Consider the following 25,270-nt stretch of genomic DNA (forward strand, 5'->3'; position numbering starts at 1 on the left):
TTCTGGACCTGTCACAACCCAGGTCCTGAGCTCCCAGGGAAGAGCATGTGTGCAAGATGCACCATGGATTCCGGACCCCAAATCACTTCTTGGAGGCATGTGGGCCTGCAGTTCCAGGAGGCCTTTCGGGATTAGTCAGAGATTTGTTAACAGTGCTCCTCATCTACTTTGTCTAGTTAAGGTCTTTTTCCCACACCTCCAGCCCCCCACAGACACCCCTGCTCCATTCTACTCCCCTAAGACTCCTCTTCTCAATCCTCCCTTCTGGTACCTTCTGCTGCCTGATTATATCCCCCCAGTAGTCTGCCTGCTTTTGGACTGAGGCTTATGTTCCTCCTCAGTAATTCTGGGTTCCATTTACTTCATTCCACAAAACTCTTTGAGCTCCTGCAAGGTGTCTAGCCCAGGGTTAAGTTCTGGGAATGCAGAGCTGAAAAGCACACTCCCTGCCTATAAAGAGCACCCAGCCTGGGGTATGTGTGCTGGGAGGGTGCCAGGAAAGAATTGAGAATAATGCAACTAGGAAAGGACACTGAGGAACCAGAGGGGGTTTAGTATAGCTTGGAAGGGGGTTCAGTTAGGGAAGGCTTCCTGGAGGAGGTGACACGTGAGTTGAATCTCCTAGGAAGGGAAGCAGTGAGCCAGTGAAGGGGTGGTGGTGCAGGTTGATGGAGGCTGAGGGAGTTATCTGCAGGGCATTTTCATGGGTGTGTGACCTATGTAGTCATACACAACCCCACACTTAGAAGGGCCCAGTGCTTAACTTCAATGCTCTGCTGTCACTGTCTTGAAATTCTTAATAATTTTTGAAGAAGGGGACCCACAAACTATGTAGCTCGTCTTGATTATAGAAAAGGGATGTAGTGTCCATTCCCCTTAATGGACCTGTAAGTAAGCAGGTATGGCTAAAGTGATGGATGTTTATAGGAAACTTCATGGTATAGTAGGAAAGTCTAGGGCTATGAGCCCAAGTTCAAATCCAAGTTCTACCATTTAGATATATGGCTGTAGACTGAAGGTCATTAATTTGCACATTGGGGTTAGCACACGTCTAGTAGGGCTGCTGTAAAGATCAGAATAGAGTATGTCCAGCACGTAGCCTACTTCTTCCCTGCCTTCCATGCCCACTTCTGCACTGGTGTTTTGAATAAGGAAATCTAAAACAGAGATTCATTAGGACAATCTGAAGTATAAATGGCATTAATACTCAGATTCTTCAGCGTATAAGAGACCTTAGTAAGGGAATCATCTGTTCCAAACGTCCACCAAAGGCTAGCATAGGAGCTTTGAGTTGATCAGGATATTTTTAGGAGGAGACCGACGGGGCTGGAGCTCAGGGAGGAAAAATTTGGCCCGTCAACCAACCATGAAGCCTGTGGCTGGTCTGGAGTAAGGGATCCAGGGATATGTGTTGGTTGCTGGACTTGGCCAGAGCAGCTGGGGGAGATGGGGTAGGAAGCAGAGGAGAAGAGCCAGGGGCAGATGGGAGCTACATAACAATGGGACAGGCCTGGGACCCCAGAGATCTTGGACCCCGGAGATCTGGGTTTTAGTTCAAACTCTGCCATCAACTCACTGTGTGACCTTGACTGCCCTCTCTAGACAAGCGCTCTTCAAACTGTGGGTTGTGACCCATTAGTGAGTCAGGAACTCATTCTAGTTGGTAGAGACCAATATAATAAAAATGAAATAAAACAGACCAAAAATTCCAGGGCCTATCACGCCTAAAGTAAGTACTGGTTTGTGCATCTGTGTTTAGTACATAGTGTATGTATATGTATGAGTATACTACATTGCCATGTAATGTGTACTTCTTTGGGTCGAGATAAAAAAAAAGATTTGAAAGCCAATTTTTGGGGGGTTTTGCACTTCATCAGTAATTAAAAAAATATAAGTAGTGAGCAAACATGTGGAAGGTTTTTCTTTGTAATAGTAAAGAATTGGTAACAATACAAATATCCCTGTAATGGAAAACCACACAACAATCAAAATGACTGAGTCAGAGCTACATGTATAATACAGATAGACCTAAAAAGCACAATGTTGAGTGAAAAAGCAAGCTACCACGGATATGTACACAATGTGGCCATTTATTTGTGTAAAGCTAAAAAATATGCAAAATAGACCTTGCTTAGGGATAACATACATATGTAACAAACCCATAAAGACACATGGGGAATAATAAACACAAAATTTTAAATTCACTGGTTAGCTCTTAGAGGGAGTATGAGGATGGACGCAGGGGAGAGATACGTCCGGGGCCTTAACTATCCTGATGAGGCTTTAGTTCTGAAGCTGGATGATGGCTAAATAAAAGCTTAATAATATTAGGTTGATGCAAAAGTAATTGTGGTTTTTGCAATTATTTTTCACCTTTTAAACCGCTATTACTTTTGCACCAACCTAATATATTATTCTTGATATCTTCGGATATGTCTAAAATAGTTCATAATTTTAAAAAATTAGAAGAAAAGTTTGAGAATTCACCCCAGTATATGCATATTTATAATAATTTTACGTGCTATATATTTTACATGTTAAATTCTAAGTAAATGAATTAGTAATTGCATTAAATATTAAATAATAATAATAAATAAATGTTAGTAAAGTTGAATTTATTATTTTTCTTTTAGATACTTTTAGATATTTTTCCATACCCCAGGAGATCATTGTGCTCATTTCCTGGAGCGTTTGCACCCTGCTTTGGAGGGAGGACTTCAAGTTTTGGCAGTCTTTCTCAAATTGTGGTTCTCAGAACAGCTGCGTTAGAATCGTCTGAGAATCCTATTAACTTTAGTAGTTCCCCCACTCCCATCCCACCTGGGGACTGGGGATCAGGAACCTGCGTTTTTCACTACTAAGTGCCCTGGTAGGTTTGATGTGCTGCCACACAGCAGTAGGACATTCTCAGTTGTTCAGAAGAAGCTGGGGACCCTTGTAAGTCAGGCCCAAGGCATGGCCTCTGGTAGCTTCCAAGCTGCACGGGCTGGGGTGGGCTCCTTCATCTGGCTCATCTGTCTCCCCTCCCACTCCAGGAAGCCGATGCCAGGGGAGGATTCTGAATGTAGCTCAGACGATACCAGCATCTCCGCCATCTCATCCACCTTGTTGAATCCCATCAAATTGGCAGTGACCCAGCCCAACAGCAGCTTCTTTGCAGGGATGCTGGAAGGCGAGCTGAACAAACTCAGCATCTCCTCCATGGCCAAGAATACAGACAAGGGGGCGCTGGCCCTCAGCCCCCACCGATACAAGTCCCAAGTGGCCACTGGGGGCCTGCTGGACCTTGACAACCCTGAGCTGGACAAGGACACCTCCTCGACACCCTCGGAGTCCTCTGTGGTCATGGACATACCAGAGGCACCTTTCATCTGTGAACACACAGTCAGCGATTCCACGGCCGTGGTGCGTTCCCCTACTTGTACTTTTAGCAAAGGCTTACTGTCTGCCCCCACTGTGCCAGGCACTGAGCTGAGCTCTGTGGGGGAGTGTATACCTACCACCTGCATCCTGACCTCAAGTTCACGGGTTAGGAGAGAGGCCATGTCTGTAAAGATCTCCAGTGCAAGCTAGAAAAGTGCTCAGAGCTATAGGAAGATTTCAGATGCCACCACCAGGAATTCAGAGGCAAAAAGACATTACTTCCAGGTGCAGGAATTAGCTTGGTGGCTTTTGATAGGATTTAAACATCTGGAGATGGGGGAAAGGCATTCCATGGACGGGCTGACACAAGCAAAGCCTCATAGGTGGGAAAGTTGGGGAGGAGACACCTAGGTTCTAATCCAGGGCATCTCACACTATCACGTGCCTGGAGCTCTGATCATCTTGTTAAAAACGAGATTCCTGGGCTTCATCCCTAGAGGTTCTGATTCTGTAGGCCTGGGGTGGGGCCTGAGAGGATGTACCAGGTGGTGCTGATGGCCCACAGACCATATGTGGAGCAGCACTGTCCTAGAGGAACGGAAGAGGAATAGAGGGGAAAGTTAGTTTGGGGTCATTTTCCGGAGGTCCTCCAATGTTGGGCTACTACTGTTTAGATTTGTCTGTAATCAATAGGGAACAGCTTTTTGCAGAGCTTTCTGATGATGGATGCAATTTGAGCTGTATTTTAGGAAGATAAACCTGGAAGCCCCACGTTGGATGGCCTAGAGCAGTGTTATTCAAAGTGTGGTTCCCAGACCACCAGTAGTGTCAGCATCACATGGCAACTTGCCAGAAATTTAAATTTTTGTGTCCATTCCCCCCACCCCCACCCAATGTAGGCCTACTAAATCAGAAACTGACAGGGCTGGAGTCTGCAATCTGTGTTTTAAAAAGTCCTCTGATGCATACCAAAATTTGAGAACTACTGGCCTAGATGGAGGAGCAACGGGAAATGGGAGACCAGACAGGAGACAGCAGGCCAGGAATCGGCAGTGTTATTAGAACTCCCTCAGATCCTTCGCTAGGCTTGGCAACCACTGTTGTAATACAAAATGTACGGGTTCTGGAGCTATTGCTTTGAACCCCGGCTCTGTCACTTAATTGCTATGTGACCGTGGGCCAGCCACTTACCCTCTCTGAAAATTAAATCTCACCTGTAATGATCAAGGTGGATGAGATGATTCTAAGTTCCTTCTCAACTGACACAGTCTAGAAGAAATATGGAAAGAGGGCACCGTCTGAGTTGGGTTGGGCTGTGCAGGAAGAGGAGCGTATGCTGCCAGATGATGGTTTCCCATCATTGGAGTGCCTTCTATTTCCCATTAGACCTGCAACAGCTCCACAGGGGCAGGGGATGGGAGTGGGTGGTCAGGGGATGGGAGGGGAGCATTCTCACCCACGTGAGGTGATGGAGGCAGGGGTGAGGGGAGGCCAGGCCTGGCCAGGTCTGAGGAAACCTTGGGGGCTCTCTTCCCCTAGATTTCCTGGACCTATGCCTTGGGCAAGCAACAGGTCAGTTTTTACCAGGTCCTGTTGCAGGAGGTAACCCAGAAAAATGTCAAGGTACAGACTCGCCCGTGGATCTTCAACAAGATCTTGGGCACCACCGTCAAGCTGATGGAGCTGAAGCCTCACAGGAGTTACTGCCTCACCGTCCGTGCCGCCAACACAGCTGGGGCGGGGAAGTGGTCCAAGCCCTACAAAGTGAGCGCTGGGAGAAGGGGCCTGAGGGGTCAGGGAGAGAGGTCTTGGAGGTTGGGGACACCCCTGTACCGCCACGACTCATCTCCCTGCTTGCTTTCCTTCTGTCTGGGCAAATACACAATTCCAGGCTGCTCTCTTCTGGAAAGGTTAAGGATTAAGCCACTCTGGCCCCAGTGGGGATGCAAACTAAGGTATTCCTCAGCATCGCTATGATGTTCCTCTTTCAACTTGCTACCAGTGATGGGGAGTGGGCCAGGAAGTCAAGAGCCTGTTGAGGAAAAGGAGAGGCTGAAGGGAGCAGCCTGGGGGCTGGGGTGGGCAGGGCACGGGGTCGGGGTGAGACCCTAGTACACAGGCCTGTGGATGGGAACATCCCAGGTTGGAATAATAACTCTTTGTACCTGTTTCTGGTGTCGACAGGTAAGTTGGTCAGGCTGGCTAAGACCCCATTTAGCAAACAAGACAGTAGCAGAAACAGAGGTGAGGTCTGGGGAGGAAGACTGAGGCGTTTTCTCGTGTTATTTCAGTTTGCAACTGTGGCCACTGACCTGAACAGCTTCCCTGAGAACAACCCCATCCAGATCACCGTGCAGCGCAAGGAACCCCAGCGGAGAACAGTGACCATTGGGCTGGAGGACATGCGGAGGGTGGAAGATCTAGAAAACCTATTTCCCTACTAAGGGGGAGGGCCCCAGGAAGCCCCTCACCTACCTTCAGCTTTGGCCCAGGGCTCTCAGAACCGGAACCGTGAAATGTACCACCTGCACCAAGCTAGGGAACCGATGACCACCCGCCAGCCCAGGCCCTGGCAGCAGTAGTGCCTGAACTCCACCCCTGGGTTGGGGCCAAGGCTAGACAGGAGTTCCATTCACCTGGAGACATCGCAGGCCAGGTTAGCCACTGCCCACAGCTGCTAGGCGACGCCCTCCCCAGATCTGGGCTAGGTCCAGGTCCCTCATTAAAGAACTGCAGGTCACCCAGAACCCCTAAATTCTGCTTCATGCCGCGGAAAGCCTCAGCTGGGCTACTGGCAATCTAGCTTTCTAGCTTCTGCCAGGGCCAAGAGTCCAGGTGAGTGGGTGGCAGGCAGAAAACAAGAGGGAGGGCAATGGGATGCCACCACCACCTACTGCCTGGCTCTGTCAACATCACCCCTTTCCCTGTGGGAGGAAGAGACTGGTATTCAAAGGCTGAAACACGCTCACCAGGAAAACCAGCAATGCTCGACAGAGGTGGCAGCCCACACACTCAGCATCAGACGTGAGCTCTTCAGGGACACGGTGCAAAGTGTACAAGCTTTGGGGCAGAGTCTGATTTAATTCTGGCTCTTCTTGGATACGAGGGCGTAGGCAAACCATTTAAGCTTCCTGGGCTGTTTCCCCATCAAAAATATGGGGACGTGAGACCCTTCCAGGCATGGCTGCAGGGTTACTGTGAGAGCACACACAAAAGTGCCTACAGATAGCTCAACAACCGGTGCCTCCTTCGGCCCCTCCTGCAGCCTCACTGCAGACATGCAAGGTGGACTGAGAACCACGGCTGGCCCTGTGCCAAATCATAAAAGCACAGATGGAGGTGGTTTGGAAGTTCAGCCTGTCGATGTGCCTCAGCACTGAACAGGAGCAAGTGGAGGCAGGATGCATGGAGGGCACGGTCTTGGTCAAAGGTCTGGGGGCATCCTGCTTGGGAGTCCTCCCGGGACAGAGAACCATCCTCCTTTACCACATCATACACACTTCTGCCTGAGCTGTCACCACTGTATGCCCCATTAGAGAGTGAGTCCTCCAGGACAAACATCACCTTCCTGTCTGTGCCCCAAGAGCCTAGCACAGTGCTCGGTGCATGACAGTGCCTCAAGAAGTGTGCTATGTGAGAAGCGGGCACAGGCTGGCAGAACTCCCTGTGATGATGGCAGCGTTATCTATCTGTACTGCCTAATACAAGTAGACTTGAGCGAGTGTGATGGAGAACTGCATTTCTAACTGTATGGAATGCTAGGTAATGGAATAGCCACATGTGGCTAGCGCATACCATGTTTCCCCAAAAATAAGACCTAGCTGGGCAATCAGCTCTCATGCGTCTTGGAGCAAAAATTAATATAAGACCCGGTCTTATTTTACTATAAGATCGGAATAATATCACTTAACACGTTGCGTACGGCGGGGTGTAAATCCCTCGTGAAGATTCTCGTGATCTGTACGCAACGTGTTAATATAATAAATATAAAATATAATACCGGGTCTTATATTAATTTTTGCTCCAAGATGCATTAGAGCTGATTGTCTGGCTCCATCTTATTTTCGGGGAAACGGTCCTACATTAGACAGCACAGCCATGGCTTATACGCTGGCCACTATCAGAGGGGCTTCAGCCAGCCTCCTCATCCTCAACTGGCCTGTCCCTCATAGGCGTGGGGGAGAGAAGCAAGGTGACTTCCTGGTCAGTATGGTTTTGGTGAAGCCCAGTGCAGAGGGATGGGACTGGGCAAACTGACTTAGCACAGACCTTGGTTGAGCCCCAGGATTCTAGACAAGGAATTATAATCCAAACACACAAAATATAAATTATTTATTTGGTCACAGAATCTGGGGTCTGCTCCTAAAGAGAGGTGACATCTGGAAAAGGAGGCAGGGCAGCAGCTGGGGTCCAGTCATTGCCTGGCCTCTTGACACCCCCCGCCAGCACCAGTAACGTACAGAGTGATGGCCAAGAGCTGAGCTCTGTGGTAACCTCCTGAGACCTCTGGTCTCCTGCTCTTGGGAGGGAACCCACTGGGGTCTGTATAAGGACAGCAGGCCACGCTCGTTCTCAGGGACACCACCCCGGCCTTTGTTCTGTCAGGGCGGGCAGCTGGCACAGGCCGAGTCCAGGTGGGGGTCAGAGAGAGGTGTGGTCATCTCCTCCATCTGTGAAGAGAGAGGGGAGGGAATGGGACCGGGAATCCACCGCAGGACAGGGAGGCTGCCAAGTAATCCCAGGAGCCCGCTACGGGGAGAATTTGTGGTTTCTCCCCGGTCATCAAGAGCCTGGCTACATCTCTGCTCTGGCCACCCAAACTCAGGCGAGGCACCCACTGCCTGCCTCAGCCAAGACCTCAGCCCAGGGGTTGGCTCCTGGGATGCCCACCAAGGTTGTCCAATGACAGTGACAGGCCTTTATAAGTACACAATGCTTCAGATTCCAAGGTGTGCTGACCTCCTGTCTTTGATCTTTTTGTCTACTGAGATAGGTTTTTTTTAGGATCTCTTTTTGCCCCAAGAGATAGGTTAACCAAGCTCTCCAAGATGGCACACTGAAAAGCAGACCAGGATTTGACCTAGGTCTCAGGACTCCCAAGTACAATCTAACAGAACTGTCGCCTCGTGCCGGAACGACCCTGGACTCACCCTTTGGAGAGCGGCCTCAGAACTGGCAGGGTCTCCCATCACTCTTGCAATTCCCACAGCCCTCCCACTGCCCACTGAGAACCTAGCTCCACACACCATCTCAGGCCAGTCCGTGTACCTGGAGAGCCCTCAGAATTCTATGCCAGAAGGGAATGTCACAAATAGTAACAACTCAAAGGGCAGGACAGCCAAGCACACCAACTCCCACTTCTCCCAAACTCACATCCGGAGGCATTTGTCCTTTCCACCACTTGCCACTCTCTGGCCATCTGGACTCCAGTCAACAGCATATACCTAAACGGAGGAGGAGGGGGAGAGTCAGTGGGACAGTGTGGGGGAGAGGGGAGGCTTCGATTCCATGCCCACCCCTTGCCCACGAGAGTCGGCCGTACCTCATCCGCATGGCCTGGCAAGTCCGTGGCCAGCTTCTGGGCCTTCACGTCCCACACCTTCAATGTGCTGTCGCTGCTGCCACTGACCAGGAGCCGGCTGTCAGCTGACCATGCAATCTGGTACACGGCAGCCACATGGCCACGCAGGGAAGCCAGGTACCTAGGCCAGGGGAAAATGGATATTAGATCTTCAAACACGTCTGAAGGATCCTCTCTGCCCACAGCAGTCGTTCTCAACCTTGGCTGCATGTTAGAATTACCTGGGAACTTTTACAAAATCCCACTGCCTGGCCCCCACCCCAGACCAATTTCATCATTACTGCTCATTATGTGCTTGTAAAACTTCTCCAAATAAGTTGTTTGTAGGGTGCCTCTTGCCAGGCCATCATACCCACTCGACTTTGCACACTTCAGAATCCAATGCAGCCATCTGCTTAGCCCACCTGCCTGATAGCCCGTCAACACAACAGTTGTTTGCTGACAGGTGGCATGGAGTAATCCTGGGCCAGGCCCACCTGGAACTTTCAGGTCAATACAGACTAGCTGTGTCCTTTGGGACTGGTTACTAGGCATCTCTGAGACTCAGTTTCCTTACCTTAAAAAGGAATTGAACTGCCTATTTCAAAGCGTTGCTGTGTGAAAATTCTCGACTGACACACAGGTGCCAAAGGTTTCCCTTGCTCCTTCTTCCCATGCTTTTGCCTCTCCTCCAATTAACACCAAGGGCACTGTGCCTCATTACACCAGTGCTTGCTTCTCAGACGTAAAGACAAGCAGAATTACCTGGTAGCTTTATTAAAATGTAGATTCTGCGGCTATCATCAATAAATCAACAAACAAGCATTGGTGAGGATGTGGAGAAAAGGGAACCTTGTGCACTGTTGGTGGGATTGTAAATCAGTACAGCCACCATGGAAAACAGTATGGAGGTGCCTCAAAAAATTAAAAATAGAACTACCATATGACCCAGCAATTCCACTTCTGGGTATTTATCTGAAGAGATCCAAAACATGAATTCGAACAGATATATGCATCTATGTTCATCGCAGCGTCATTTACAGTAGCCAAGATATGGAAGCAACCTTAGTGCCCATCGATAGACAAATGGATAAAGATGTGGCACATATTCACAATGGAATATTATTCAGCCATAAAAAAATAAAATCTTGCCGTTTGTGACAATATCGATGAACCTAGAGGATATTACACTAAGTGAATTAAGTCAGGGAAAGACAAATACCGTATGATTTCACGTCTATGTGGAATCTAAAAAACAAATGAACAAACAAAACTGAAACAAACTCATAGATACAGAAAACAAATTGATGGTTACTAGATGGAGGGGGTTTGGTGAATGGGTAAAAAAGTTAAAGGGATTTAGAAAATAAAAATTGCCAGTTATAAAAACAGTCACAGGGATGTAAAGTACAGCATAGGGACTATATGAGTAACACCGTAACAACTATGTATGGTGTCAGATGGGTATTAGACTTACCAGGGTGATCACTTGTGAGGTATCTAAATGTCTAATCACCATGCTGTACACCTGAAACTATTATAATATTGTGTGTGAACTCTAATTGGAAAATCAATTCATTAAAAAAAAATTTTTTTTAAACGCAGATTGATTCACAAGGTCTGGGGTAGGTCCTAGGTTCTGAATTTCTGTCAAACTCCCAAGTGATGTCACTGCCACAAGTTTGTGGACCACACTTTGAGGCGCGCCAGTTTGAAGATCATTTCTCTCTTTAGATGCGAAATGAACTAGCGTTTTCAGTGCTCACTTAATGCTGGTGCTAAATATACCATCTTATTTAATCTTTGTAACAAAGCAGAGAGGTAGGGCGTGTGCTTCTTACAGAAGAGGAAAAAGAGGCTCAGAAAAACCCAAACACTTGCCCAGGCCACACAGCTAGTAAGTGGCAGAGCCAAGCTCCTTCCTCTCCCTCCCCACGCCCCCACTCACTTGCCCGTCCTGCCGTCCCACAGCTTGATGGATTTGTCAAAGGAGGCGCTGGCGACGATGCGGGAGTCAGGGGAGAAGAGCACCTGGTTGATGAGGGCCTGGTGTCCCGTCATCCGTGCGAGCGGCTTCTTGTCCTCTGCTGGGGACCACAGGAATAAGGTGAAGTCGTCTGAGCCAGACACCAGCCTCTCTGGGCCCTGGCCCTAAGGAAGGCAGAAAGCACACCATGTGGGACACGGTCTGAGACAGGAGCGTCTGAGCTCGGCAGCAAACACACCACTGAGTACTGCACACCAGCACGAAGCCCAGGACTCAGGAACAAGTCCTGGGCCGGCCACTAGACCACGTGGGTTACTCCCCCCCAAAGGGAACTTGTGAACACGGGACAATTGCTAAGATATATAATTACATGAAAAAGCAAGGTACAGAATGGTGTGTTCAAAAGGGGGGGAGGATTTTACATGTGGGTTTGTATACATATGTGTGTATGTGTGCAGGTATGTGCTGCTTTAACGCCAGGGACACGTTCTGAGAAATGCGTCGTTAGGCGATTTCGTCGTGTGAACTTCACAGAGTGCACTTACACACACCTGGATGGTCCAGCCTCCTGCACACCTAGGCTCTATGGTATAACCTGTCGCTCCTAAGCTACAAGCCTGTACAGTATGTCACTGTACCAAACATGAGATTAAATCAAACACGAGAAAATGATGCAAGCAAGAGATGCAGCCAACACAAGATGTACGAGGCTGCCGCCGGCCTAACACAGCTACTATTTCACAGCAACCTTTGTAATTAAATATAAAGAGTATAGCCTAATAACAATAAGAAACAGTACAGTAATGCATAACCCAGGAAGTCATTTATTATCAAGTGTTACGTACTATACGTAATTGTATGTGCTGTACTTTCATATGACTGGCAGCACAGATTTGTTTGCACCAGCCTCACCACAGACACGTGAGTAATGCATTGCACTGGGACAGTAGGACGGCTACATCACTAGGCAATAGGAATTTTTCAGCTTCATTATAACCTTATGTGACCACCGTCATACATGCAGTCCGCTGTTGACTGAAACGTCGTTATACAGCACATGACTGTAATATACTCAGTGTACATATATACATGCATCTGGATAGAGAGGTCTTTGGAAGGAGAAACAAGATGCTGGTGGCACTAGATGCTTCCGTAAGGAATGGATGAATGTGTGACCAAGAGATGTTTTACTATCTACCTTTTTGTGTCCTTTGAACCTTAGATCATATGAATATGTTCCTTAAACAAACTAAGTAAAATTAGAAAGAAGAGTACCTTGGGAATGCAACAGAGAAGCAAATAAAACAAAATGAAAGAGCATATTTTAGGATTATAAACTAGGATTATCAAGAACAACTTTCCAGAAAAGGTATATAATGAGCTGGGGCTAGAAGGCAGAGGGGCCCGAGTGCCCACAGAGTGTTGCAGGGACCAGTAGCGGGCAGTACAGAGCTGGCCATGCTAGCGGCTGGCACACACTCACCCGCACAAGGTTGTATCGGCTCAGAGCCCTCTCCTTTATCTCCTGCACTGCGTCCACGTGCCGAAGGGGACAGGAGGAGATGAAGAACAAGGCTGATTAGAAACTCCCACACACACAGCGAACACCCCCAAGCCTCAGTCCGGCGCACACATGAAGCTAGACAACCGGCTCTTCCCCAAGCAGGCCCCTCCCCTCCTTCTCCCGGTACTCACAGGACCCTTGGAGGTCTTGGGCATTAACTGAGGCCTCGGCTGGCTCAAAGGCCCCTGTGCGCAGGGCATAGTCAGTGCTGAGGGCCATGGTATTCACCCAGTGGCCGTGGCCTTGCAGAGTCCGGCACAGCACGCCCTAGGACAGAGGGAGACAGTCAGACACACACACCACTCTCCATCCTAGGGAACCCACACCCCCAGATTAGCCCCAGAAGACTCAGAATCAGGACCCGCATTCATTGGGATCCTAACCAAGTCACCCCCCGAGCTCAAGTCTCTCCTCATTTGTAAAAAGAGGGCAACTGGCCCAGATCAATGTTTCTGAAAATACGTTTCACGGAAGGCAAGTTAAGTGTGTCAGAATAAAAGAGCTCGTCAAGTAAGTTCGGGACATGGCAGGTTCAATAAGTGAACTAGGCTTTCCACAGCAGGAATTTCCAGAGCCTGACCATGCTACTGGACACTGGCACCTCTGCTACAAAGCAGCATCAACAAGATCCCTTGTTCCCGAAGCACCTCCCAAACCTGGCTCCCAGAACATGCTCAGGAAACCCTGGCCCATGTTCCTCCCGGTGCTGGCATCCCGTGGCCTGAGATTTCCCCACTGTTTTCTGAACCCTCCCGACTCTCACATCATGAGCCCTCCAGACTTTGATGGTGCGGTCCTGCGAAGCAGAGTAGAGCAGCCCGTCCCCTCCCCACCGGAGACAGGTGACCGACTGCGTGTGCCCAGTGAGGATACGCTCACAGCGGCCTGCAGTTGTGTCCCAGACCCGTACGCTGCCATCCTTGGAGCTGCTGGCCAAGTAGCGGCACTCGGGGTTCCTGGAGAGGGAAAAGGAGATGTGACTTCACTTCTGACCTGCCTGGTAACGCCTGTCTTCCCACGGCACCTCTCCATTCCCAACTCGAGGGTCAGGGACAATGTTTTGACAGCGTCCTGACCCCAAGACCCAGCTGCACGTCCAGGCAGCATTCAGGCCCTGCGAGGAACAGGCCCCTCCAGAGCAGGAGAGCAGCCTAGAAGGCCTTCCTCGCTTCCTGCCCTGCAGTCGCTATCAGTCAGACTGCTCACCTCACCCCCTCAAATAAAACTGCATCAAGCAGGGGAGGGGGGACAGCTTTGAACCCCTTATTCCTCACTCACCCCAGCTCTGTTGGTGTCACTTACATATGCAGGGGCTCCCAGCTCAGGCCTGTGATCCACTTGCTGTGACCGGCGAGGGTCCTGCCTACCTGCTTCCCTGTGCTTGGGTCCCACAGGAGAATCTGAAAGATAGAAGCTCACCAAATAACCTTCCCCAACCTGTCCCTGCCCTACTAAAGGTCCTCCGCCCCCCAACCCCCATGCACCATCCCTGAACCTGATTCTGGCCCGGCTCCCGGAAAGGGAGCCTCAGAGTCTCTGCCTAATTACCCTGACCACGATCTACCTGGCCATTCTTGCAGCCGGAAGCCAGCTTTTTGCCATCTGGTGACCAGGATATGCTAAGGACCCAGTGTCTATGTCCTAAGAAAGAAGGGGAGAGAAAAAGGAGGCACATCTGTTTTTATCCCCAGTTCCTAGCAATGTCTGGTACATTGCAGGAACTCCTACGCTAGCTGCTGAATAAATGAATGATTGGACAAATGGAGAGCTAAGGCTTCCTAGGCAGAGGGAGAATCCACCCCAGGGGCTAGAGCCCATGCATCCTGCTGCGCACATAACACTGCCACTTTCTAATAACGCCTTCTAATAATTCCTTGGTATAAAGTATTTTCACACGTCATCCCTTGGAATTCTCACAATAGTGCTCACGTTTGAAGCAAAGCAAGAATTATCACTCCCATTTTCCAGACGAGAAAACTGAAGTTTAGAAAGGGAGTATGCCCTGCACACACATGGTCAGCCAGTTGGTGTGTGGTTCCCAGACCAGCAGTTATCAGCACCATCTGAGAGCTGGAGATGCAAATTCTCAGGCCACACCTCAGACCCAAGGAGACAAAAACTCTGGGGGTGGGACCCAGCAGTCTGTATTTTAATAAACCCTCCCCACCCCCCGTGATTCTGATACATGTTCGAGAACTCAGCTACTGTGGCAGAGGCTGGATTTAAGCCAGGCTCTCCTTACAATTAGCCAGTGAGCCCCTTGCCACAACCCTACACTGACTCTTTGGTCCAGTCTGTTGTTTGTAAGTGGTTGGCTGGGCTCAAGTGTTCAGTCTCCACCAAGGAAAAGGCAGTCACTAACTAGATGTGAAAGTGCTGGAAAGCGCTCTGGGCCTCCTCAGGAGTTAAAGAGCTGAGCAAATCACCCACCCACCAAGACCCCCTAAATGGCTAATTGCATACTGACCCTGGCATGTGAAATGCGGCGTCTCGGTGCTGAGATCCCAAAAGCGTACAGTGGTGTCTCCAGAGCCACTGGCCAGGTACCTGGGAAAGAAGAGTGACTGCCAGACCTCAGTAGTGGGGACAAGGAGTAGAGCCTAACCTAAAACACTGCAAACGTGCACTGCTGTTCTGGGAACAGAATCTGGGACTGGACTTTTCTCTCTCCCCCGAGAAGGAGAAATGTAACACTGATGCCATCTGAGAGAAGACCTTAGGAGGCCATTTCTTTTCTCTTCCTTCCTTAAAGGAATGGCCACAACTATCACTAGATTTAAAGCTTCTCATTATCCTCATAGGACTGTGAGAAGCAAAGAAACCTAGTTTCACAGATAAAGAAGAAGTAACTCAGAAAGGTTAAGTGACTTGCTCAGGTCACACAACCAGGAAGGGGCAGGGCTGAGCTTGCAGCTCAGATCTCCAGAGATCAAGTCCAGGAAGGGCTCTTCCAAGGCGTGAATCCTTGATCTTTGTGGCCCAAACCCCACTGGGGAAGTCCCTTACTTCCAACGTGAGCCCAGAGCTCCGATCTCTGGTAGGTGGCCTGAAGCCCCATTGATCATTACTTGGGGGTACCCTCCTCACCCCAACCAGAGCCTGCAACCCCCACACTCCCCTCCACAATTCTGTAGCTGTCCTTACTTTCCTGTGGGGCTGAAGGCCACGGAAATGACAGCCTCGCTGTGACCCTCCAAGGAGCTCGTGCAGCGGGTCACAGCACGGACCTTGAAAATAGCCTGTGGCTGGTAGATGATGTCAAGGACCTTCTCTGTCTCCACCGCCTGTGACTCCAGCGTCCTCCCCAGTGAGGAGACGATCTCAGCATCATGGACATAGAAAGCTAGTGGCAGGGGATCCTCCTGGAGGGCAATGGCAAAGGGCAACTCCCCCATTAAAGGATGGGCAGGGGCCTCTTCCACCAGGGAGCCCCCCCCACTGAGCTGTGGCGGTAAAGCTTCCCTCTCTTCAGCTATCCTGCTTGAGTTACCCCATCATTCCCCAATGAGACCGTTTTAATCCTTGAAGAGCAACTGTAGGATGCTTACTTATATCGTACTTTAAAATCCTTTATCTGCATCCTACAACAACCCTAGGAGACAGGCATTAATATTCCCACTTGATAGACGGAAAAAAAAACCTGAGGCTCTGAGCAACTAAGTAATTGCTACTGCTAATGACTAATTCAGATTCTTTAGTGTTCTTTTGAAAGAAACCGTGAAGTCCAGGATTAGCATTATGCAGTGTTTTCTAAAACACCATACCATGCTGTATATAATGTGTAAGAAGGAACCAAAAAGCTCTTTGGAAATGCAGACTTTGCTTCACCCCAGAGTCTGGTGTACTAAGTCTGGGGTGGGGTCCAAGTACTGCATTTTTAAGTACCTCCCACCCCAACACAGGGCAACACTTTGAAAACACTGGCTTGGAAGTGCATGGGTTTTAAGTCTGACACATGTGTGTTCCAATTCCAAACCGACCATCTATTGCATAGCATCGTGCAAATTTAATGCCTCTGGGCCACATTGTACAATGCGGATATTAACAAGGGGCTGTGACGAAAAATCATTTGACGATGCACCCAATGCGTTCAAAACGGGGGCTCCCTCCGCAGGTGGACGGCGATGGTCGGCGTGTAAAGCGCTCTCACATTGATGACATCTTCTGACCCTCCCCCAAAGTAGGTGACACTCGACCGACTCGCGCCAGCGTATTTCACCCACTGTTGGTGAGTGATGGGGGCCCTTGACCCCCAGACCTTTGGTCTCCTGGTCCCCTGTGGGCCCGACCCGGGCAGCGCCGCCCGCCGCTCACCTGGGCCAGCAGCGCGTTGCACACGAGCTGCAACTTGTCCGGGGTGATGTCCACCGGCACGTCGAACGGGGAGCCCAGGAGCTGCCCGCTCTCATCCTGGAACTGCACCAGCAGCCGCTGGACGTCAAGCCCCGCCGCCTCCTCCTGCGCCAACAGGCGAGACGGGCGTCAGTCACGCCGCTAGGAGGGGAGGGCCCCCATTTCCGCCTCCCTCCAGCCTCCGGGACCCCCGGCCGGAGCGCCCAGACTCGGCGCCCCCGCCCCCACTCACGCACACCCACCGCCACCGCCGCCGCCATCCTGCGTCCCCACGTGGAGGAGAAAAGCTCCGGGAAGACGGAGCGCCGCTCCCGTAGTCTAGCGGTGCCGCAGTTCCGGACATCGCCCTCTGGTGTTGCGGAGGGAAAGTGTCACGTCGTGCCAGGCCTCGGACCTTGGGAGTGGGCTCACATGGTACCCCGCTCCACGACCTCTCCTTGGACTGGTCGCTGCATCCACAGTCAGTCCCTGCCAGTGCCTTGCAGAACACAAACAGCCTTTTGTCTCTTCAGAACAGGTATTCTTGCTCCATTTTACAGATGGGGGAATTGAGGCTTTTGAGCGGTTGATTTTCCCCAAGGTTACAGAGATAGGAAATGACGGAAGACCAAATAGGCTCCAGGCAGCAGCGTCCCCGTAGGGAGTGACTTACAAAGCCAGAGGCTATTGGGTTGAGGGCAGTAATTATTCTTTTTTATTCCATTTAAAAAAGTGACTTTTATTTTTTTATCGCACGTGTTTCTTTAGAAAAACTAGAGTATGTGGATATGAAAAAGGATAAAATATAAATCACTATAACTTGACTCACCCAGAGATAAATCGCTTTTTTAAAAAAAAATTAAATTATTGGGGTGACATTGGTTAATAAGATTATATAAGTTTCAAGTGTACTATCATCTATATTGCATGGTGTGCTCACCACCCAAAGTTTAGTTTCCTTCTGTCACCGTATATTTGACCCCCTTTACCCTCTTCAACCTCTCCCCCTCTTCTTCCCCTTCTTTGCTTTTAAAATGTGTCAAATCAATGAATAATACTCGGTGAATACCAAAGCAGAAAATGTCTAGTTTTCAACGCTGTAAAGCAATAACAATAATAATGATAATATGATAGCAATGTGTCAGGCATTGTTCCAAGTGCTCTACACATATACCTGTTAATCCATCCTCACAATAGCCCTTTTCTCCCCGTGTTACAAACGAGGCACTGAAGCGGAGACCAAAGAACATGAGCGCTGTTACCAGAAACCCGGGATCTTCCTTGTCGGCTCTCTTTTCCCTGCCCCTCACATCCGGGCACTCACAAGCTCGTCAGTTCTGCCCGGTTAACCTGTCTTGATTTTGTCCTCTCCATCTCCACTGTCACACTCTAGTCTGAGTGACCATGGTTTCCTACAACCACCTCTCCCACTTGCCTCCGTTTCCACTCTTGCCTCCTCCCAGGCAGTCTCCATACGGCAGCCAGGGCGATGATTGCAAACCAAAAATCCGCCCTGTAACTCTCCACCCGAAAACCCTATGGCGGCTCCCACTACATGCAGGAAAAAAAATCGAACTCCTTATAATGGTCCACTCAGCCTTACTAACCTCTCCAGCCACTCCTCTCTCTTTAAGATCAAATCCTTCCAGCTGTGTCTCAGTTCTTCCAAGGCATGATTCTGTCTCAGTGCTTTTGTACATGCAGTTTTCTCTCTCGGGGACTGTTAGGGACTGAATTGTGCCCCCCCCCCTCCCCGTGCCCCTCACACACACACCAAATTCATGTATTGACGCCCTAACCCCTAGGGAGACTGTGTTTGGAGATAGGGCCTATAAAGAAGTAGTAAAGATTAAGGGAAGTCGTAAGAATTGGGCCCTGATCCAGTAGGACTGGTGTCCTGATAAGAAGAGGAAGACACGCCAGAGCTTGCTCTCTCTCTCTCTCTCTCTCTCTCTCTCTCTCTCTCTCTCTCTCTCTCCCTCACACAGAGAAGAGGCCACATAAAGACATAGTGAGCAGTTGACTGTCTACAAGCAAGGAAGAGAAGTCTCCTAAGAAACCAACCCTGATGGCACTTTGATCTTAGACTTTCAGTTTCTGGAATTGTGAGAAAATTAGTTTCTGACATTTAAGCCACCCAGTCTGAGGTATTTTGTTATGGCAACTCCAGCAGACTCATACAGGGACAGTTTCTGATTCTTCAGGTCTTGCCTTAAATATGCATTCATTCATTCATTGAGTACTCTCTGCCAGGCATTGTTCTAGGAGCTCTGCATATATTAAGTCCTTCAATCATTTACTCAGGGAAACCTTCTCTGAAATGAGGTCACGTTTCCCTGTTATATGTTTTCAAAACATCCAGGTAGTCCTCATATTTAAAATCTCAGATTTATGAAATTATTTCATCCACTCATTCAACAAATATTATTAAGCACTTACTATGTACCACACACTGTCATAGGCACTTGGAATATGTAAATGAACAAAATGGACACAAATCCTTGCCCTCACGAGTGTTCTCTGTTTTCGTGATCATTGGCAGTGCCTGGCACATAGGAAATGCTTAAGAAATGCTTGTGGAATGAATTACTGAATCAGGATTTGAATCTGTGATTCTTGGACCGAAAGTCACAGAACCACAGTTCTCTGCCAATGACAGGATCCTTTGTCATATTTCCTCATTGCTATAGAAAACTTTCCCCACAAAGAGGCCCAGGTTTTGGGATACCACGAGCACAGGGAATTCATCCATCCATTCATTCATTTATTTAGCCAACAAACATACAACAGGTAAACATGACTCAGGGCTATGCCTTGTGTCCAGCAGGGCAGTAGAACTGATCCAAGGTCATAGCTGTGTGTTCAAGGTCACAGAGCCAGGAACAGAATCTAGTATGGGTAACCCACCTAATGCTTTTTCTTCAGTGTCATTCTCAGCCTGGGTCAGGTAATTTTGAAGATATATGGGAGGAGAATGGGCAGAACGGTGGTAAGTGAACCAAAGTATCAGCGTAAAGACACCATTCATGCATCCATTTATTTATTTATTTAGGAAACATGTATTGGACACTGACTCTGCCAGGCTGTGCACTAGGGGAAGTCAGACTGTATGAGACACTGTCCTTGCCCTCTGGGAGGCGGCTCACAACTCAGGCTTGGAGACACTGAAAGGTGAGAACGTTCTCAGTCCAAGTAGTAACACCCTCATAAATTTGCCTCAGAAACCCTCTGTCAGATGTGGAGACACAATTCCTGTCCCCCTGGGATGGGGGACCATCTCTGGTGGTGAATAAATAGTTCTTATCCCAGGAAGACCCCTTTCTGATGAGGGAGACTCAGCTTGTCCCAAGAGAGTTCCCAGTCAAATAGGGGGTACAGTCCTTGGTCTCCTGGAATTGCTTTTGCTTTAGGAGTAGATTGCAGTCTGGTGGAGGATATACAGAGCCCATCCTCAGGAAGTTCCCAGTCAGACCGGAGAGGTAGGCTGAATATATCCACTTGCTGCAAATAGGGAGCAACAGGAGAAGACGTAGAGCGCAACAGAAGCCACTTACATTAAAGTGAGTTAGCAAGTCTGCTGGTTTTTCTGTAAAGCAAGAACATTTTCAATAAATGAATGCCAGAGGGGTAGGAAAGTTGTGGAGTGGAAGAGGGGAAGGAACTTTCCTCTCTCTTCTTCCCTCCTCCCTTCAGAAGGGCGTTTCTGGAAGTCTCCAGTTCCTGTGGGACCTGGGCAGCTGCTCTTCATCTAAGCCTGTCAGCCCCTCAGCTGTCACTCTGCTCCCAAAATAGTGGTGGTTGGGAGGAGGGAGAGGAGGTTGTTTATCTGGGATGGAGGTGGAGAAGGGGCATTAGCTGTGCCTAGGGAAGGGGTTCTGCTGGGAGTTTCCTGTCCCTTCTGGATCTTTCTCTCATTCTTTGGGGTGTGAGTGCCTGAGCCCCCAGGACTGCTCCTGAGCAGGGTGCCGGGGCAGCACCTCCACGTGGTACTAACTGTCCAGTCTGTGGAGGGGGAGGGCCCTGAGTATCAATGACAGACTCCAGGGACACCTGACCCTGTGGCCAAATATGGTCTGGAGCCACTGGCAGAGGTGATAAAGTCTCCTGGGTGGGGGCTGGGAGGGCAGACTGAGGCTGGCTCGCTGGGGGTTCGCAGGGGAGCTCAGAGGAGCAGCGTCACAGGAGGACGACCAAGAGCATTGTGTGAAGAAGTGAGCCAGCAGGAGTGTTCTTTGATCTGGAGGGAAAAGAGGGACCGACGACGAGGACTTTTAAGGTCTGCAATGAGAGTTCAGGCCTTTGGAGTGATGGCTTCGCCCGCCCAGCTGGGAGGGACGGAGAGGGAGGCACAGGGACTCTGAGACCCCTCTCAACTCAGGCCACGCTCTGAGCAAATGCTGTAATGTGTTTCTGGGTAATGGATTTGGGGGTGCTGGGGGCGGGTCCCTTCCAGGCAGAACCTTTACCTTCCATTCTGGTGGGAGGGGATTCTGGAGCTCCAGACCTCAAGGCAGGACTCCAGCCCTGGGTCTGGAGTGAGTGGCTGGCCAGATGGAGCTGCCCTGTCCCAACAGATGGCGGAGGCAGAAGCAGTGCAGCTGAAGGAGGAAGGGAACCGGCACTTCCAGCTCCAGGACTACAAGGCTGCGACAAAGAGCTACAGCCAGGCCTTGAAGCTGACCAAGGATAAGGCCCTGCTGGCCACGCTCTATCGGAACCGAGCGGCCTGTGGCCTAAAAACGGTCTGGAGCAGGGTGGGAGGCTGGGGGCCCGGGCTGGGATACAGGGGTGTGGAGGCAGCACCCTTGTCCTGATAGGCATCCTACATCCTCCATCAGCCCAGTTCTCTCACCTGCACCACTTGGGTTGGAGAAGGGCGCCTCCCACTGCCTGACCCACTCCTCTGGGAGACAGAAATTCCCCTAGATGGGAACCAGCCTTATGGGAACTGGCACCATGGTGGGGGCTTTTCATATGTTATTTCGTGGCATCTTAGTACCAGCGCTGTGAGGCAGCTGCTGTTATCGTGCCCATACTGCAGATAAGAACATCAAGGCTCAGAGCGCTCAATAACTTGCCCAAGATATCCCAAGTAGTTAGTGGCAGAGCCTGGCTTCAAACCCGAGTTTGCCTGATGCCAAAGGTCATCCATTTTTCCACTATCAGCAAGGGGCCCATGCCCTGGGCCTCTGACAGTTGGCAGCTTCCAACGAGCCCTCTCCTCTCCCCATGGGGACCCGCTCTGGCTGTCTCTACATTGGGCCCACATTAACCAGTCTCCTTCTCTTTCTCAGGAGAGCTATGCTCAGGCGGCTTCAGATGCCTCAAGAGGTGAGCCACCCACCTCTATGCTTGCCCCACCCATCTCCGTGTCCCTGTTTTTTCTGAGACACTCTTGACACTTGTGGGAGTTACAGATTGTGTAAATGCCATCCTAGGCATTACGGGTGGAGCTTCATATGTGCCATCCATACATGAAAAGAGAGCTCCAGAAAAGCCATCTCTAAGTCACATTTTTGCAAATGGAGTTACATGTTAAATATGTTGGGGCACCATTTTTTCTTAAGATAATTGTTTCTGGAAATCCTTGTCATGGTAATGACACCCCCCCCCTTTGTTGTAAATTAGGATATTCTCTTGGGGGGAAATCTCCAGAACCAGTCCAATCAGCCCAGTCCACTCTGTAGGAGCTGGGCTTCTTCTGGGGAAGAGCGAGGCACTAGGAGAAATAAACATAAAAAAAAATACACATAAGTCCACATTGGCTTCAGTGCATGAGTGTAATAGGAAGACTTCCCTTGGCTGTAGGTCTGTGTTGGGTTTTGATCCTGTTACCATTCTTTTGGGAGAAACAGATAGCCTGGAATGAGTTCAGAAGGGAGGGAACCAGCTGGAAAGGGGGCTGGAAACACCTCCTGTGAAGAGCAGTCAAGGGATGTGGCAATATTTAGCTCAGAGAAGGCAACTCCCAGGTGGGACGGAGGGCAGCCTGCAAACACCTAAAAGGCTGTCACAAGGAAGAAGGATTGAATGTCATCTTGTGGGGTTCCAGGGCTGGCCTTAGGAAGAGGGAAGGGCTCTCTGAAGGAGCTGCCTGGCTGCTTTGGGAAGGAGGGAGCTCCCACTGCTTGAGCTATTCAAGCCCCAGTTGGATGAGCACTTGGCAGGGACCATCATGTGGCAGATTCTGAAGCATCAGGACTTGGGCGAGATGACCCTTAAGCTCCCTTCTGACCTTGAGACTATGATTTTCACTCCCTCCATAACAAAGGAGAGCTTTGGGCCAGATAGTGCACCTGGGTGCGTAATCTCCAAGGACGAGATTGAAGACGGTGGCAGGGGAGGAAGGAAGGTGGTCTGCAGCCCAGCCCCCTGAGGCCCTACCTGTCTCCCTCAGCCATTGACATCAACTCCTCGGACATCAAGGCTCTGTATCGGCGATGCCAGGCACTGGAGCAGCTGGGGAAGTTGGACCAGGCCTTCAAGGATGTGCAACGCTGTGCCACCCTCGAGCCACGGAACCAGAACTTCCAGGAGACACTGAGGAGGCTCAATACCAGCATCCAGGAGAAGGTGAGCTGGACCCATTCCCACAAGCCTTGGCTACTTGCCGCCATTCAAGCAGGGATATGTTAGGGAAGCAGGATATCACGGCAGGGCTAGCCGTACATCCACACCCTTGGATGGAGTGAACACGTGGCACAGGTAGGTGCCACAGAACAGCCGAGCAGGTGCACCTGTCTGTGAGTGATCAGAGATGCTGCGATGCTTGTTCGAGGGTGCAAGCCAGCCAGACTAGAACACGGATCTTTTACATTCCAGATGGAGGCTCTTCTTTAAAAATTGCAACTTAGTATGTCTGCAACTCTTCCTCTCTTTCTAGGAGGGTAAAGACAGCATGAGATACCTAGGAATTCGGGTGGGGGTATTGCTGCAGAACAGAGGAGAGTCAGGAGCCGGTAGGAACAGGAAATCTTTTCTAGGAAAATGGAAGGGGGTGGGGAGAACTTGGACCAGAGGAGAGGAAGCCTGCACCTCGTTCTGCCTACACTAACAAATTTCTGAGGGACTCCTTGGGCTGTCGGTTTCCCTCTATAGGAGCAGGAGGGTAAATGATCACTGAGCTCCTTGCTCAGTAATTCCCACGTGCCTGGGGCAGCCCCATGTTAGGACCACAGCTACTGTCTGGAATGCAGACCCAAGGGCTGAGGAAATACAAAATAAGGAATGATTGGAGAAGGGGTGTCAAATGAGAGACCCCTCCTTCCCCTGAAGGAAATGAGCCCAGGATGGAAATAAGAGGGAGCGTGGACCAGCACAACAAAGTAGTAGGGGGTACAGAAGAAGCTGATGAGATGGGGGACGTTGATCTGTTAGTTCGTCTTATGAAAACATCAGAGCATTGTGGTTGGCGGTGGGATTGTGAGGGATGAGATATCCAAACATGATGGTTTTAATTTGCTTGAAGAGCTGCTTGAAAATTGCTCCAGGTTCTGCTCCTGGAGACATGTGTCTGTTTTAGCCCATATTTAAATGGCTCATAGCTAACTGTTTACTAGACTCCAAAATTGGGGTGAGGATCCCTTGACTTCCAAGACTTGTGATGACCAAATGGGATAGCGAATGTAACTAGACTGTAAACTGGGTAGGGCAAGGACTTGATTCTGTTCCCCATTTTATCCCTAGCATCTGAGCATCTACAATAGTGTCTGGCACACAGTAGTTGTTCAATAAACGTTTGTTGAATGAATAACTGAGTGAATGACAGTACAGGGGCCCAGAATAGATTCCCTAATATTTACTGAGATGAACTTTATGAGCAGCCGACTAACACGTGGACCCCTGCCTGCTTCTTCCCCACGCCTTCCTCCTTCCTCAGCTCCATGTACAGTTCTCCACAGACTCGAGGGTACAGAAGATGTTTGAGATCCTCCTGGATGAAAACAGTGAAGCTGATAGGCTGGAGAAGGTGAGTGCTGGGCAACCATGCGACCAGCAGAGGCAGAAACGGTACTTTCCATTCAGGCCCCGCCCCAGTCTCTGGACAGTTGGGGGAGGCTGAGGGGGTCGTCTCCTCGGAGAATGTGGACAATAAGCACTTTAGAAATCAATATGAACTGTAAGAAGGGCGGGGAGTAGGTAGGGTGAGGCCAATGAAGAGAGTTGTGTCGCAGGGTTGGATTCTGTCTTTATTTAAATTTTTGACGTGTTGTTTATAGATTATTTTTTTGCATTGCATTGGTATTTTGAGATTCTCACTTGCCTCACCTTAGTTTCCACCCTGAGAAGCCATACTACATTAAAATAATGTTTTATTTCATTAAAATATTGCAAAAAGTCATTCTGAACTATGAAAATATTTACATATAATATCATCCTCGTAGCCAAATTTGTTGCATTTTTTTCAGTTCCCTTCTAGTCCTTTTCCATAGGGAAAAAAATTAACATCTGAGTGTTTTACATT

The 25,270-nt window shown here is 49.6% G+C and overlaps 3 protein-coding genes across 4 annotated transcripts in view; 2 read left to right on the plus strand and 1 right to left on the minus strand.

Annotated features, from left to right (window-relative positions):
• Positions 1 to 2,090: 2,090 nt before the first annotated feature.
• FNDC8 (fibronectin type III domain containing 8) lies at positions 2,091 to 7,556 on the plus strand. Its single transcript, XM_019732588.3, has 3 exons — positions 2,091 to 3,405; positions 4,903 to 5,127; positions 5,655 to 7,556. Exons 1-3 carry the CDS (start codon positions 2,956 to 2,958, stop codon positions 5,805 to 5,807), a joined length of 828 nt encoding a protein of 275 aa, XP_019588147.2. The 5' UTR covers positions 2,091 to 2,955; the 3' UTR covers positions 5,808 to 7,556.
• A 124-nt stretch (positions 7,557 to 7,680) lies between these two features.
• On the minus strand, positions 7,681 to 17,174 carry NLE1 (notchless homolog 1). 2 transcript variants are annotated; one of them, XM_019732586.3, is made up of 13 exons: positions 17,070 to 17,167; positions 16,789 to 16,932; positions 15,619 to 15,836; positions 14,942 to 15,021; positions 14,039 to 14,115; positions 13,777 to 13,874; positions 13,238 to 13,430; positions 12,606 to 12,741; positions 12,394 to 12,440; positions 10,872 to 11,074; positions 8,906 to 9,065; positions 8,737 to 8,807; positions 7,681 to 8,033 (listed from the first exon to the last, which is right to left on the minus strand). In XM_019732586.3, exons 1-13 carry the CDS (start codon positions 17,085 to 17,087, stop codon positions 8,021 to 8,023), a joined length of 1,458 nt encoding a protein of 485 aa, XP_019588145.3. In that variant the 5' UTR covers positions 17,088 to 17,167; the 3' UTR covers positions 7,681 to 8,020. The 2 variants fall into 2 exon arrangements, with proteins under 2 accessions (XP_019588145.3, XP_074175915.2); XM_074319814.2 differs by lacking the exon at positions 15,619 to 15,836 and having other exon boundaries at positions 17,070 to 17,174.
• A 3,422-nt stretch (positions 17,175 to 20,596) lies between these two features.
• The window catches only part of UNC45B (unc-45 myosin chaperone B), a 28,748-nt gene continuing 24,074 nt past the window's right edge, over positions 20,597 to 25,270 (plus strand). Inside the window, exons 1-5 of the mRNA XM_019732560.3 lie at positions 20,597 to 21,082; positions 21,381 to 21,548; positions 22,101 to 22,137; positions 23,204 to 23,379; positions 24,686 to 24,775. Of these exons, the coding sequence (XP_019588119.3) occupies positions 21,381 to 21,548; positions 22,101 to 22,137; positions 23,204 to 23,379; positions 24,686 to 24,775 (471 nt within the window). The 5' untranslated portion in view covers positions 20,597 to 21,082. The remainder of the gene's footprint in view (positions 21,083 to 21,380; positions 21,549 to 22,100; positions 22,138 to 23,203; positions 23,380 to 24,685; positions 24,776 to 25,270) is intronic.

This window comes from Rhinolophus sinicus, chromosome 12 (assembly GCF_057876585.1).
Source record: "Rhinolophus sinicus isolate RSI-liver-muscle chromosome 12, RSI-T2T, whole genome shotgun sequence".
In the NCBI taxonomy this organism is placed as follows: Eukaryota; Metazoa; Chordata; class Mammalia; order Chiroptera; family Rhinolophidae; genus Rhinolophus; species Rhinolophus sinicus.